This window comes from Peromyscus maniculatus, chromosome X (genome assembly GCF_049852395.1).
Source record: "Peromyscus maniculatus bairdii isolate BWxNUB_F1_BW_parent chromosome X, HU_Pman_BW_mat_3.1, whole genome shotgun sequence".
Lineage (NCBI taxonomy): Eukaryota > Metazoa > Chordata > Mammalia > Rodentia > Cricetidae > Peromyscus > Peromyscus maniculatus.
Window position 1 is genome coordinate 27,057,918 of NC_134875.1, and position 13,342 is coordinate 27,071,259.

At 43.3% G+C, this 13,342-nt stretch overlaps 1 protein-coding gene across 13 annotated transcripts in view; it reads right to left on the reverse strand.

Annotated features, from left to right (window-relative positions):
* Bcorl1 (BCL6 corepressor like 1) overlaps positions 1–13,342 on the reverse strand; it is a 69,143-nt gene that overhangs the window by 43,138 nt on the left and 12,663 nt on the right. For 10 of the 13 annotated variants that reach the window (XM_042269607.2, XM_015989945.3, XM_042269605.2 and 7 more), the window contains one exon: positions 4,372–4,501. In XM_042269607.2, coding sequence (XP_042125541.1) covers positions 4,372–4,457 — 86 coding nt within the window. In that variant the 5' untranslated portion in view covers positions 4,458–4,501. Of the gene's footprint in view, positions 1–14; positions 171–4,371; positions 4,518–13,342 lie in introns of all 13 variants that reach the window. The other 3 variants (XM_076562346.1, XM_076562347.1, XM_076562350.1) reach the window with 2 other exon arrangements.

Here is a 13,342-nt window from a genome sequence, read left to right on the forward strand (position 1 = left end):
CTCCCAAATTGTACCTGGGGCAAGAGAAGCAAAAATGGCAATGGGGATGAAAGCAGGCCTCTCCCCATCTTTTCGGTGCTCCAGAAGGGGCTAATCAAGGGGGAAAGGCTTGTCCCCTTTAAAAAGCAGCTAGAGTTGCAGAAGTGGGAGGGTTCCACTGCTGGAAACAACTGTTGGGACAAACAGAATGACTGTGAGGCAAAGGCTTTGGAGGCAGTTGGGGGTCTTGAGGAAGGGGAGGGCCCCAAGGAAAGGGAAAACACACTTTTCACATCCACTCCTGAGACCAGAAAAGCAGGACCTCTATGTACCCAGCCTTGGGCTGAAGAAGCGTGTTCCAACTAGAATCACCAGGGATGCTTTAGGGGGAGGGCTGTGGTGGTGAGGGGAAACAGCAGTCCCTCCCTCCAAAACCCGACAGGGGAAGGAACTATTTGTTTACATTCTTCCCCCTCCTGAGCGAGCTCCCTCCCCGGGTGGTGGGCTCCTCCTTGGGCAGAAAGCCTGCTTTGAAGCAGAAGCTATGTTCTTGCAAGCCAGTAGTTACCAGGGAAGCCTAGAGCCAGGCAGAGAAACTGGTAGTGGCAGCAGCAGCAGCAGCCCTTCTGGCTACTCCAGCCAGGCCTAAGCCTCAGCACCAGCCTCCAAGCTCTGGGAAAATGTGTGCGATGATGTTTCAAATCCTCTGAGGGGGATGCAAAGCTGAGCAAATATTTAAAAAACGCTCCACTGAGAGAGGAGCCTGGAATCGAGAAGGCAGGAGCGGGGGGAGGAGGCTGGGTCAACTGAGCAAGGTTATGAGGATATAGGTGAGGAGGAAATGCAGAGACTCTAATCAGGACTGAAAATCAGTTCTTCCCACTAGAAGACAGCTGGTATGCTCAAGGATTTGCTGAACTTAACCAAAATGAGCCACCATGTCTCAAGGCTATTTTCCTAATTATTAAAGGCTAACACCTGGACCTGTCACACTGGACCTTTTTAGTTCCTGTTGGGCCTGGGACAATGTCTAAGAGAAATATCCAACCTAGAATGCATGAGGCCAGCCCCTTACCTAGCAGCCCAAGACTTTTTGAAGTCCCACTGCTCCTTCAGGACCCCCTTCACTACAGCTAAGGCCTTTCCCAAACACTCAAGGAAATATGGACAGTGGCCTTCACCCCAATTCCTAATCATTTCTCCAGCCTGGGCTTAGATGGCACTGTCCTCTGAGATTTCCATGAAAATGCATCATTCTTGCAACTAGACTCCATAGGACCTATTCACACCACTCTATAGCACTCGCCAGCAATGTACTAAGCTGTACTACCAGTTTGCTCTTGTATTGAATAAATAATTAAATGCTAGAAGCAAGCAAGCTGATTTAGCTGGAGGTTTGACTAAAGCTGACCAACCACCTGGAACATTGGAAAAGGCAACACCTTCTGTTCTGTATGCCTCAACCATATTTGATGAAGCTGAGCAGACTTCTACAATGTGATTTTAAGTTGATCCCCAAACACAGCTTTATACCTCAGATTTGTAAGGTCTACCAGTTGGAAAGGCTGGGGGAAGGTGGTTTTTATATAGAGTAAAGCTGGGCTTGGCGGCATATGCTTGTAATCACAGTACTTTGAGAGGCTAAGACAGAGACTTTCTTCCCGTGCTACACAGCAAGACCCTGTTTCCAAAAAGGGGGAGGGGGTGGGGGCTGGAGAGATGGCTCAGCAGTTAGGAGAACTTGCTACTCTTCAAAGGACCTGGGTTGGATTCCCAACACTCACATGGCAGCTCACCACCATTTGCAAATCCATTTCCAGGGGATCTGATGCCCTCGTTTGATCTCTGTGGGTACCAGGCATACACATGGTGCACAGACATACATGCAGGCAAAACACCCACCCATACATATAGGAAAGAAAAAATATATATATTTATAGAGAAAAACCATATTATATATGTTACATATTTTACCAAGCATGGTAACTCACACATGACGTCCTAGCAGTTGGGCTCAAGCAGTAGGGCTGCTACTACAAGTTAGAGGTCTACCTAGGCTATAATAGTAAGCTCCAGGTCAGCCTGGGCAACAGAGAAAGAGACGCTGTTTAAAAAAAAAAAAAAAAAAAAGCAAGCAAGCACACAGGGTGAGATTACATTTTAGAAATCCGCTGTAACATAGCCTAGACTGTGGTAAGAAGGTGACAAAGGGTGGATGGGACCAGAAATGACAATGTTTAAAAGGTCATCTTAACCACTGGGCATATGTGCTAATTTAGCATCCCAAGAAAGGTCTGTAAAAAGAGAAAATCATATTTCACATCTCCTTCTGACTCCTTTCTTGGAAGGAATATAGTATAGACAGTGAACCAAGGTAATTTGTCCACTGTTTTTTAATTTCTCAGGTTAGTATACAAAATGCCCTGTCTTACAGAGTCTCACTTACATAGCCAAGGCTAGCCTAAAACTTAATAGGTAGTCCAGGCTGGTTTCAAATCCACACTCCTCCTGCCTTAGTCTCCTGAGTACTGGGATTACAGATGTGAGTAACCACACCTAGCTTCTTGAAGGCTCAGGCCCACAGCTCTAAACCAGCCTCAACTACTTATAACTAGAACAACATGGCCTACCAATGCACACTCACAAATCACGACCACCACCTTGCCTTGCCGAAGATCATCTCTTAGAATCATCTGAGAACAGACCTCATCCACAAAGGGAAAACCTTTTTCCTTCTCCTGTCTCCCAGAAGAATTGTCTTATTTTCATTGGTTTTGGTTTTTGTATTCTAAAATTAAATTCTTTTTTTAAGTCCATCTCTAACACATTCCTCAGCACAGGGACCATTAAACTATCAGGTGCCAATGGATTAAGAAAATAAAAAGGTCTATTCTCCTAACCTTAGTCTCAGACAAGTACACAATTCTCTAGTTAGGAAATAAAGAAAAAAAAATCATTAAAAATAAAGCATGCCTTTAACCCCAGCACTTGAGAGGCAGAAGCAGGCAGATCTCTGTGAGTTCAAGGCCAGCCTGGTCTATAGAGTGAGTTCCAGGACAGCCAGGGTTATACAGAGAAACCCTGTGATGAAAAAAAAAAAACACAAACCAAACATGAAGTTGAGGGAGTAGCTCAGGGGTAGAAACATGCTTATCATTCATGAGTCCCAGTGTTCCATCCCTAGAGCCACAAAAACATAGTATATAAAAGCAAAGATAATCATTCTTTTTCCCTTCAAAATTATCAACATTACCTCTCCCAATACATGAATGCTTTTTAGATTTACCTGGGAAACTACAGGTCTATTTTTTTACATTCATTTATTTATTTTGGGTGTAATGTAGCACTGGTGTATACATGTGGAGATCAGAGAACTACTTGTGAGACTCATTTTCTCCTTACATCTAATGAATTCTGGGAATCAAACTCAGTTTATCAGGCTTGGCCACAAGCATCTTTGCCCAGTGAACCATCTCAACAGACCTAAACCAGGCTCATTATATATTTTTTTTCTTTTTGAAGACCCCAGATCTTAAATTGAGGAAAAGTCCTATTGTAATTCCTCTGGCATATGTGAATTTAAATAGTCAATAGATTAAAACACCAGCAAGCATGGCCGGACAATGTCTTGAAGTTGGAAGAGGTCTCATAACCACCATACAGAGCAATTTGACCAGGGGTTATAAAAGGAAAATATAAACTCTGAAGGACAATTGGGTACCCTTGATATGATGTATAATTTTAAGAAGGCCTGTCTTGGTAAACCAAATATCTGAAAACTGAAAATAGACACAGAAACCAGGCAGATCTCACAAATTCTGAATTTTATATTAAAACTATGATCAGCAACCTCATCTTCCTTTGATACTTCTTCATAAGGTCTTCCTGACAAATTTTTTGCTAGCTTTTTGAGGTAGGAAATACTGGCCCCCCAAATTCTGACGACCAGTTCCTACCTTAAAGCTACATGATGAGGGGCTGGAGAGATGGCTCAGCAGTTAAGAGCACTGGCTTTTCCTCCAGAGGACCTGAGTTCAATTCCCAGCACCCTCACTGTAGCTCTTAACTGCCTGTAACTCCAGTTTTAGGAAATCTGACATCTTCACATAGAATACACGCAGGCAAAACATGACTGTACATGAAATAAATAAATTTTACACACACACAAATACACACACACACACACACACACACACACACACACACACACACACGATCAAACCAACTTTCATCTGATGGCTCCCTCATTTTTACTGGTACAGGGACAGTATGGCAGAGCAGGAGACCCCTATGATTGAGGAAAATTAGAAACAAACAAGAATTTTGTCCCCAGGCCCTACTCCCAACCTGTGACTAGGTACAGCTTACCGGATGCCACCTTTGAAAACTTACCTCTCCTCGTTGATGCCACACATGCGAATCCGGTCAGAACTGGTCCAGTTGTGCACGCCGCTGTAGAGCGGTGCTGTAGAGATCATGACAGCCACTCACTGCCAGATAGGATCTGTTGTGGCCACTCCCCCTGGGGAAAAAGAATACTGAGAAATTACAAGTGAGAACAAGCACAGATACTTTAACCACCTTTTACACTGAAACACTGAAATCAAGGTAATCATAGCATCAAAATGCTAAAGTGATCACTGTTACAAGGCAGCCTTCTAAAAAAAAATGAAGGTCCAAATAAGGAAAAGATCACACCAGCTTTCCAGTAATCCACATTTCAGGATGCCGATGAGGACACTGTCAATCACCCTGAGTGATTTTTAAATTATCTTCAAAGACACATATGCTTGAATGTTTGAAGAAATTCAATCTACTGCATACAGTTGAGGGACAATATATTTTTGACATACGTTTAGCCTAAGCAACCCCAGTCAGAGTGCTGCACCCATACCTGAGCAGCAGCAAGTGCAGTGAAAGACTGGGGGTCTTTTTCACAGCTGCTCTCTAATCCATGGATAGCGAAGGATCTGAGTGACACAGCCAATTTAAGCTCTCCAGAGGAAGCATACACTTTCTTTATAAGCCTTTCAAAAGTACTCTGCTCTGCTTCCAAGTTGGTCACAATGCATCTGTGTAAGGTGTAGAAAGCTCCCTCCAAATTAGGTGCAATACTCCTTGTACTGTGGCCACAATCAAATGAACAAAAACAAGCCTCCGTCAAGAACTATGCACTTCTGTCCTTGTGCTTTCCTATTAGTCTGTCTGCCCTGCCATGGCTTACTAACCCTTTCACGAGCCAATGTCTACTTCTTGCTATTGACAACCACTGCACAGTCCTTTCCTCTTTGACAGAAAAAGGGGTATCAAGGAAAACAACTGTATCCAGTGAGCCTGTTTTGTTAACCTATTAGCTAAAATCATCATTCACCAAAGTTCAACTGAACAGAGCCCTATGGTGATCAGAATTTTCTGCTGTTGTCTGTGTTCCAAAGAAGTCACAGTAATGTACAGTCGCATCAGAGATTTGCTCCACTTATCCTCTTCAATTTTCACAAATTGTTCATATTCAACATAATTCACTTACTCACTCAACAAACATTTGTCCTGGGTACTAGAGATTCAACAATTCACAAAACTCATACCTGTAGAGTGCTTACATTCTACAAGGGTGGTGACCAGAAGGATGATAAGCTTATTAAATTGTTCTGTCATAGTACATCCCAAGCTACACAACACAGACTAAGGAGCATGGGTACAATGCCAGGGGGAATAAGTGGAGGGGCTGTGATTCACAATAGGATGATCAACATAGGCTTAATCAAGAGGAAAACTACCTAAGGGGTATAAAGGAGTGAGCAATGAAGATACCTAGAGGGGATAACATTCCAGACAGAGGAAAGCCAAGTTCTCAAAGCAGGAGGAGGCTGCCTGCTCAGAGCAACCAAGAGCCAGATCATCATGATGGTCGGATTCAGGGAAGGTGGTAAGGAAAGAACAGTAGAGATGTATGTACCCATTGTTCTCTTCGACTTCATCTTATCCCATCTCTGCGCAAGCCAAGGGGCTCTGGTGTCCTTCCCCTTCTCTTTATGCCCCCTCCCTGCCTTTCCTGGCTCAGTGCTAGCTGGTTTCTCTGTATGTGGTCCTGCTGTTCTGCACCCCAGAAACCTGGCTGTTCACTGAAGATGAGCCTTCACATGACTCCCTCCTTCTCTTACTATCTCTTCCTCCTTTCTTTCTCCTCCTCCTCGCTCTCTCCTCACTCTCATTTTTCCTTCCTATCTTCTCAGATGTCTTGTGGCCCCTCCTCTTTTCTGACAACTCTCGGAGCACAGCCTCTTCCATTTCCCTTCCTGGCTGCTGCCTTCTCAGACTCTCCTTTACTTTATCTCATCCTCAGCATCTCCCTGTTTCCTCTTCACTCTGATGCTCCTTCTCCTCTTCCCTCCCTTGCTCCCCCTTCCATCCTTTCCCACCCCACTTCTCCACCAAGCCTCTGCTTGTCTCCCTCTCATCTTTCTGCCTAGCTCCCCTTCTTCACTCTGGGTCTCTTTCTGGCTCTCTCCTTGCTGTGCATGCCAGTCTTGCCCTCCATCTCTCTCAGCAGTCACAATGTCAATTCAGCCCTGGATGCACTGGTGACTCCTACATCTCTCGCTCTAATCCTGACCTCTCCCCATAGGCCTACAGCAGAATTCCAGATGCCAGCAACTTGCTGTTAACTGGATGTCCACTAAGCCTCTCAATCCAACATATCTCAGACCAGACTCATTATCTGTCCCCATAAATGACTCCTCACTTCATTCACCAGGCCGTCACAGCATGCTTCCTTAGTTTCTAGCACTACTGTCCTCTCACTTGAATCTCTTCAATGAAATGAGGTGTCAAGTCTTGATAAAGCCATCTCCCTTCCTCTTTCTACCCCTCTTGCCACTGCTCTGGTAGTCCTTCATTATCTCAGCCCGGGAATATTACACTGGCCTCTTTCTTAACTGCTCTCTCAGCCTCCCATCGCTTGATTCCACAATCAATTCATCTTCTGAAATGCTGCTTCGATCAGACCTCCCGACTCTCGTCAAAAGCCATCAGAATCAAGCTAGCTCTCAAGGCAGAATTCTTAGGACAGCCTTCAGGGCCCTCAGGACCTGGCCTCCAAACTCCTCTGCAAGCTCCTCTGCCCTTTGCCTGCAATCCTTGCCACCCCCAGCTCCTGCCCATCCAGTTTCAGGACTCTGCTGCTTCTGCACTCTGAAACGGCCTCCCCCGTACCCCTTCTTCCCCTCACGATCATCCCTCAATGCCTAGCTTAAATGTCATTGTGTCATTCCCCTAGCCTCAGCACAAGAACAGCTAACCCTTCCCTTTCTGGTTCTCCTCAAACCTTTCCTTCTTTCCTCTGTCCTACTGCATGTCCTCCTCTGCTGGGGTCATGGCATGTCTGTCTCTCCACCACAGGATCAGTTACTGGAGTTAAGGAATAACAGCGGTTTTTGTCTTTAGCTTCTCTGTAACACTTTACACATTGTAAGGACTCAGTAAATGCATGTTATATGGGACTGAATTCTAGATTAGACCTGAGGGAATGACTCTGAGAAATCACAAGAAGCAAAATAAACCAAAATGAAAAAGTGGCTACCATGCTGGCTTACTACCAAAAAAAACTCCATACATTATCTATAGTATACCTTTCAAGGCTGCTTGATTCTGCCTCAGTTCACTATGTATGTCCTGTTTTGTACCTCTACATTGCAAGTAGCTCAGGGGTATATAAACTCTGTCATGGTCCCATAAAGTTGGGAATGACCTCCTGCTTCCCACCCCACTGTGGAAAAACCAGTTTTACTTCCATTTGTAATCCCATTCCTTTACTCCACATGAATTTGTGATTTTGACCTTTTCTTTACACTAGCTATAGCATGTCTAGCTTTCTCATTAATTAAGAAGAAAAAATCCTTACTATGTGTTCATTTTTCTTTTCTTTTCTTTTCTTTTTCTTTTTTTTCTTTTTGGTTTTTTGAGACAGGGTTTCTCTGTGTAGCTTTGCGCCTTTTCTGGAACTCACTTGGTAGCCCAGGCTGGCCTCGAACTCACAGAGATCCGCCTGGCTCTGCCTCCCGAGAGCTGAGATTAAAGGCGTGCGCCACCACCGCCCGGCTTTTTTCAATCTGTTGAGAGAGTCATAATGCTTTCCTTTTCTCTGAAGATTATCTTTTGGGTCATAATGCTTTCCTTTTCTCTGAAGATTATCTTTTGGGTGGGGGAGCTCGAGACAGGTTTTCTCCACAGTCCTGGCTGTCCTAGAACTTGCTCTGTAGACCAGGCTGGTCTCGAACTCACCTGCCTCTGCCTTCCCAAGTGCTAGGATTAAAGGCATGTGCCACCACCGGCGGGCTTGAAGGTTATCTTTTACCATTACTAATGCTAGGGTAATTTTAAATACATCTTTAACTAAGACCCCATCTGCTAAGCTTAGTGATGCATGTAATCCAAAGAGGACTAAGAGTTCAAGGCCAGCTTGGGCTACATAGAAAGACCCTGTCTCAAAAAAAAAAAAAAAAAAAAACCGGGTGGTGGCGCACGCCTTTAATCCCAGCACTCGGGAGGCAGAGCCAGGTGGATCTCTGTGAGTTCGAGGCCAGCCTGGGCTACCAAGTGAGTCCCAGGAAAGGGGCAAAGCTACACAGAGAAACCCTGTCTCGAAAAACCAAAAAAAAAAAAAAGTCCATTTCCTGAATATCCTTGCTAATTAATTTGTCATTTGTTAGAACATCTTGGAATATTCCTAGATTAAAAAAACAATGGTTGCCGGGTGGTGTTGGCGCACGCCTTTAATCCCAGCACTCAGGAGGCAGAGCCAGACAGATCTCTGTGAGTTCAAGGTCAGCCTGGGCTACCAAGTGAGTTCCAGGAAAGGCGCAAAGCTACACAGAGAAACCCTGTCTTAAAAAACCAAATAAATAAATAAATAAATAAAAGGTATAGCCAGGCAATGGTGGTGTACACCTTTAATCCCAGCACTTGGGAGGCAGAGGCAGGTGGACCTCTAATTTCAGGCCAGCCTGGTCCACAGAGTGAGTTCCAGAACAGCTAGAGATACACAGAGAAACTGTGTCTGGGAAAAAAAACAAAACAAAACAAAGAGAAAGAGAAAAGAAACAATGATCCTGCTTGCTGGCTAATACACCAGATACTTTTTCATCTTCTCTAGGAAACATTATAGGAATCAGGCAATGGAAGGACCTATTCTTGCTGGAAGATGAATTTCAACACCATGTACACACTTTAGTAGCTATCTAAGTATCTGTAAGCAGCAGGTACTTCAGAGACCACATCATTTTCACTCAAAATTATTTCTGTATTTTCGAAAATTGTTTGCTGGTCTAGGACAGAAGTCAAAGTGGGATTCCCAATGTTTGGAAACAGAGCAACATACTAAACATCTCCTAGTTTTTAGACCCGGCAAAAACATAAGAGGAAAGGTAGAAGCAAAACAAAACAGAAGCTAAAAACCAACATGTTCATGGTGTAGTGTATGGCAACCTAGAGAGCAAAACTGACACTCGATGCCTCCACTTGGAAGAAGTCTTTTTTAAAATTTATTCTCTGTGTGCATGTACGTATGTACGTACGTACGTACACACGTGTGTATACACACACACACACACACACACACACACACACGGATCCCTGGAGCTGGAGTTAGAGAAGTGGTTGTAGACCACCTGATTGGGTGTTCGGAATCAAATTTGGTTTTCTGTAAGAGAAGTACACACTCTTGACCACTGACCCATCCGTCTAGCCTTCATGAAAACTTGAAGATTGAACAACCTCTTAAATCTTGGCCTTGTGACGTTCCTCATGATTTTACCAGAGGAGCACTCTTGGCCATCTGAAGTCCACTGTTGCTAATTAACAGTAGTCTTTGTGCTCAAGTGTTAGAAAAAAGCAGACACACAGGCAGGATACTGAACTAAGTGGCCTACATAAGAAGGCAAGATTCATGTAGCAAGAGAGAAAGTCAATGGTAGCATCAAATGATTCACTAAAAAACAGGCTTCTGCTGGCAAAGGAGGAGCAGGATCAGAACAGTCAATGCAAACGAGTGTTTCCCAAGCCAAGATCACTGAGAAGCTGGTTTCAAACAACATCTTAGGTCTCAGCTCCACATACTCTGATTTCAGTAAGCCTAGGATGTTGTTTTATTACATCCTGTCCAATCAAGTTAGTGATCACTCACTGTAAAGCACACAGGGAGGTGAAGAGGGAAAAAGAACCTTACAAACACACATGGCACACATGCTTTCACGCCAACTTGTTTTCACTCGAAGCACCCACATTGATATCCTCATTCTCCCCACCTACTTCTCTCTCTTTCTCTGCCCCTCCCCGTAAGAACCATAATCTAGAAGATGAAGTTCCAAAAAGGAACTTGGCAGAAACCTGGTAATCCCAAATGACCAAGGAATCACAGGCACAAAGGACTTTCCCAGGTGTCACAACCATGTAATTGTTAAGAACAGCTGCATGGCCCATGATTCAAATGCTGGTCACTGCCTAGAAAGCAGGGAGTGGGACCACTGTAAACTACCCTCAAAAGTCTTATCTAACTCTTGATAAGGACAAAGAGTACATGTTCACAAGCTCAAAGCAGCAAGTGTGTCTAAAAAAAATAGAACTTTGCCATTTAGGAGGCCTATGTAGATAGAAAGAGATAGACAGACTGAGATCCTAGGAAATGCGTCTAGCAAGTAGGCTGCACAGAGTGTGTAGTCAGCCATAATGGCTGCAATAGAATAGGGGAAAACAAGATGAGAATGGACTAGTGGGAGAGAAATAACTCTAAATGGTGAAAATAGCAGCTAAGCTGAAAATGAATAGGGACTAGAAGGAATACCATGATGTAGAGATCTGAAGGGGAAAAAAAAGAAACACCTCCAAAAGGAAAGAAAATGTGCTGGAAGATAAGAGCAGGTATAGATGGCATAAAAGAGAAGCCCATGATATACAGCAATCAAACGGGAAAAGTGAAATAGGGGAACCTGAAATATTTCACCATCACGGGCCAAACTGAAATACTGTGGGGAAGCACTGTAGCTTTTTAGAAAAGGTTAGAGACAATATGTTGTCAAAACAGGGGATAAAAGGTGTATATAACAAGTTATAGCCCAATCCATGGATTGGGGCACCATGGGCGGCTCTAAAACGTAAAGATTTTACAAAAGGGCACAATTTTGCTTTGAAACGAAGATGCCAGAACAAGATTTCACAACAATTAAAAGCAAACGCATGGTCATCACTGCATTTGAGGAAGAGAAGAACATTAAGGGAGGTGACAGAGCAAGACTATGACAAATATTTCACACTAGAGTAGATGATGGGTTTGTGTTTGTTTATTGAGTTAGAGTAGTTTTTGTTTTGTTTTGAGATGGAGGTTCATGATACTCAAGCTGGCCTCAAATTCACTATGTAGCTGACTCTGGCCTTGAACATTCATCTTGAAGCATGGCCTTAAATCTGTCCTTTAGACTACAGGTGTGGCCAGTAGACAATTTAAGGAGGAAGGTTGGGTCAGTGGTGACTAATGAAGAAAACTTTGGGTCCTACTGTTCCAATAGAAACACAGAGCTTTGGGTAGGGTAACACTCTCATAAGGAAGAAAAAGCCTTCAAGGAAGCAAAGGAAAGGCTACCCCTACTACTCCACTTTGGGAAAAGCAGCATCATTGCCCTACCTCCTTCTGTGTGTACTGAACAGGATATTAACACATGTTTTCCCATTAATTACATACCTCAAACTTGAACACCAATGAGAATGTTTTCCCCATTTTAAGCTGTTCTGTTTTAGTGGTTTTCCAGAGAAGGGCATTCTTATCTTCTGTTCCCTGTCCCTCATATCTATATCCCCTCACCTTTTCTAGCTATTTATCAGCTATCAGTACCTGAAACTCAAGTGGCATAGACATGTCCTAATTGCTTTACTGTGCTTCCCTTCATACAAAGCAGGTCCTTCTACCACCACATATGATAGCAGACACACGAAGATCAACTCAGTAATTTAAACAATAGGAACTTTTTGTGCTGTTCATTTTGTCCGACTAAATCTATCCGGAACACTTTCTAGCTCCCTTGTTTTATTGTCATATCTGAATATTTCCACTGGTGTCTACCATCAGAGATCAGACATATTGCATCTCTTCCAAGGCATATTGCATCCTCTTCCAAGATATCTTAATTCTTGTATTTAACAAGAAGGCTAAGGAATGGCCTGCATATGATTTTAGCATGGATAGCTTCACAGACTCCTTGGGTACCACCATGTTTAAAAACTGTGCCTATAAACATTTATGAGACTGGATACAAAGGAATGTTAACTGTCTATTATACAGATGAGAGCTTACTCATTCTGATGAATTTAGTTACTGCCAATGTAGTCACCTAGGGAGGCTGGATAGTCATCTCAGCAACTAGATGACCAAGGCTTGCTTACAATTTTCTACAGAGCTCCTGAGAGCACTAACATGGAATTTTAAGAGCATTATATACACCCATGCTTTTAGGGGTGACTTGATATTTAGGAACATCCATAATCCATTCAAGACAATAGGTGTGAAGGTATAAACCTGGAACTTAGGAAAGTTAGGCAGGAGTATCCCTAGTTTCAGGCTAGCCTGGGCTACATAGCTATTTCAGACACAGCCTTTGACACATAGTGAGACCCTGTCTCAAAATATGGAAAAAAACAATGCAATCAGATAGCAGCAGTATTAAACAGAGTCATCTAATCACTGTTCTGTCACCTGCAACAGTGATGCATTGCTGGACCCACAGCCTAAATTGTGGTAGAAACCTTACAGAACACTTCACTCCTCCAATTCTCGCCATCTCAAGACCATCCCACTATGCCCATTTATCACCACATCTGTCAAATAACATATAGTAGTCTCTACCAAGAACTGAGCATAACATAGAAGTACTTACAAGGACCAGAGGTAATATATTTTGAGGATGATGTGAGCCAAAACAAAAGTTTTCATGGTTTACTTACATTTTCATAACATAAGATTGTTTTAGCTTATCTACCTTGATTTTTCCCTATTATTCACAGCACTCATTTTCATTTCCTGCTGTAAAGAAACTGATTTACTCTATCTAAGAAAAATATATCACTGTATTAATAGCTTTATACTAAACTCGGGCTCTAGCTGTAAGATTTTGTACAACTGGGGCTAGAAGATGGCTTAGCAGTTAAGAATACTTCCTGCTCACCAGGCGGTAGAGGTGCACACCTTTAATCCCAGCGCTCAGGAGGCAGAGCCAGGTAGATCTCTGTGAGTTCAAGGCCAACCTGGTCTACAGAGCGAGACCCAGGACAACCACCAAAACTACACAGAGAAACCCTGTCTCCAAAAACCTAAAAAAAA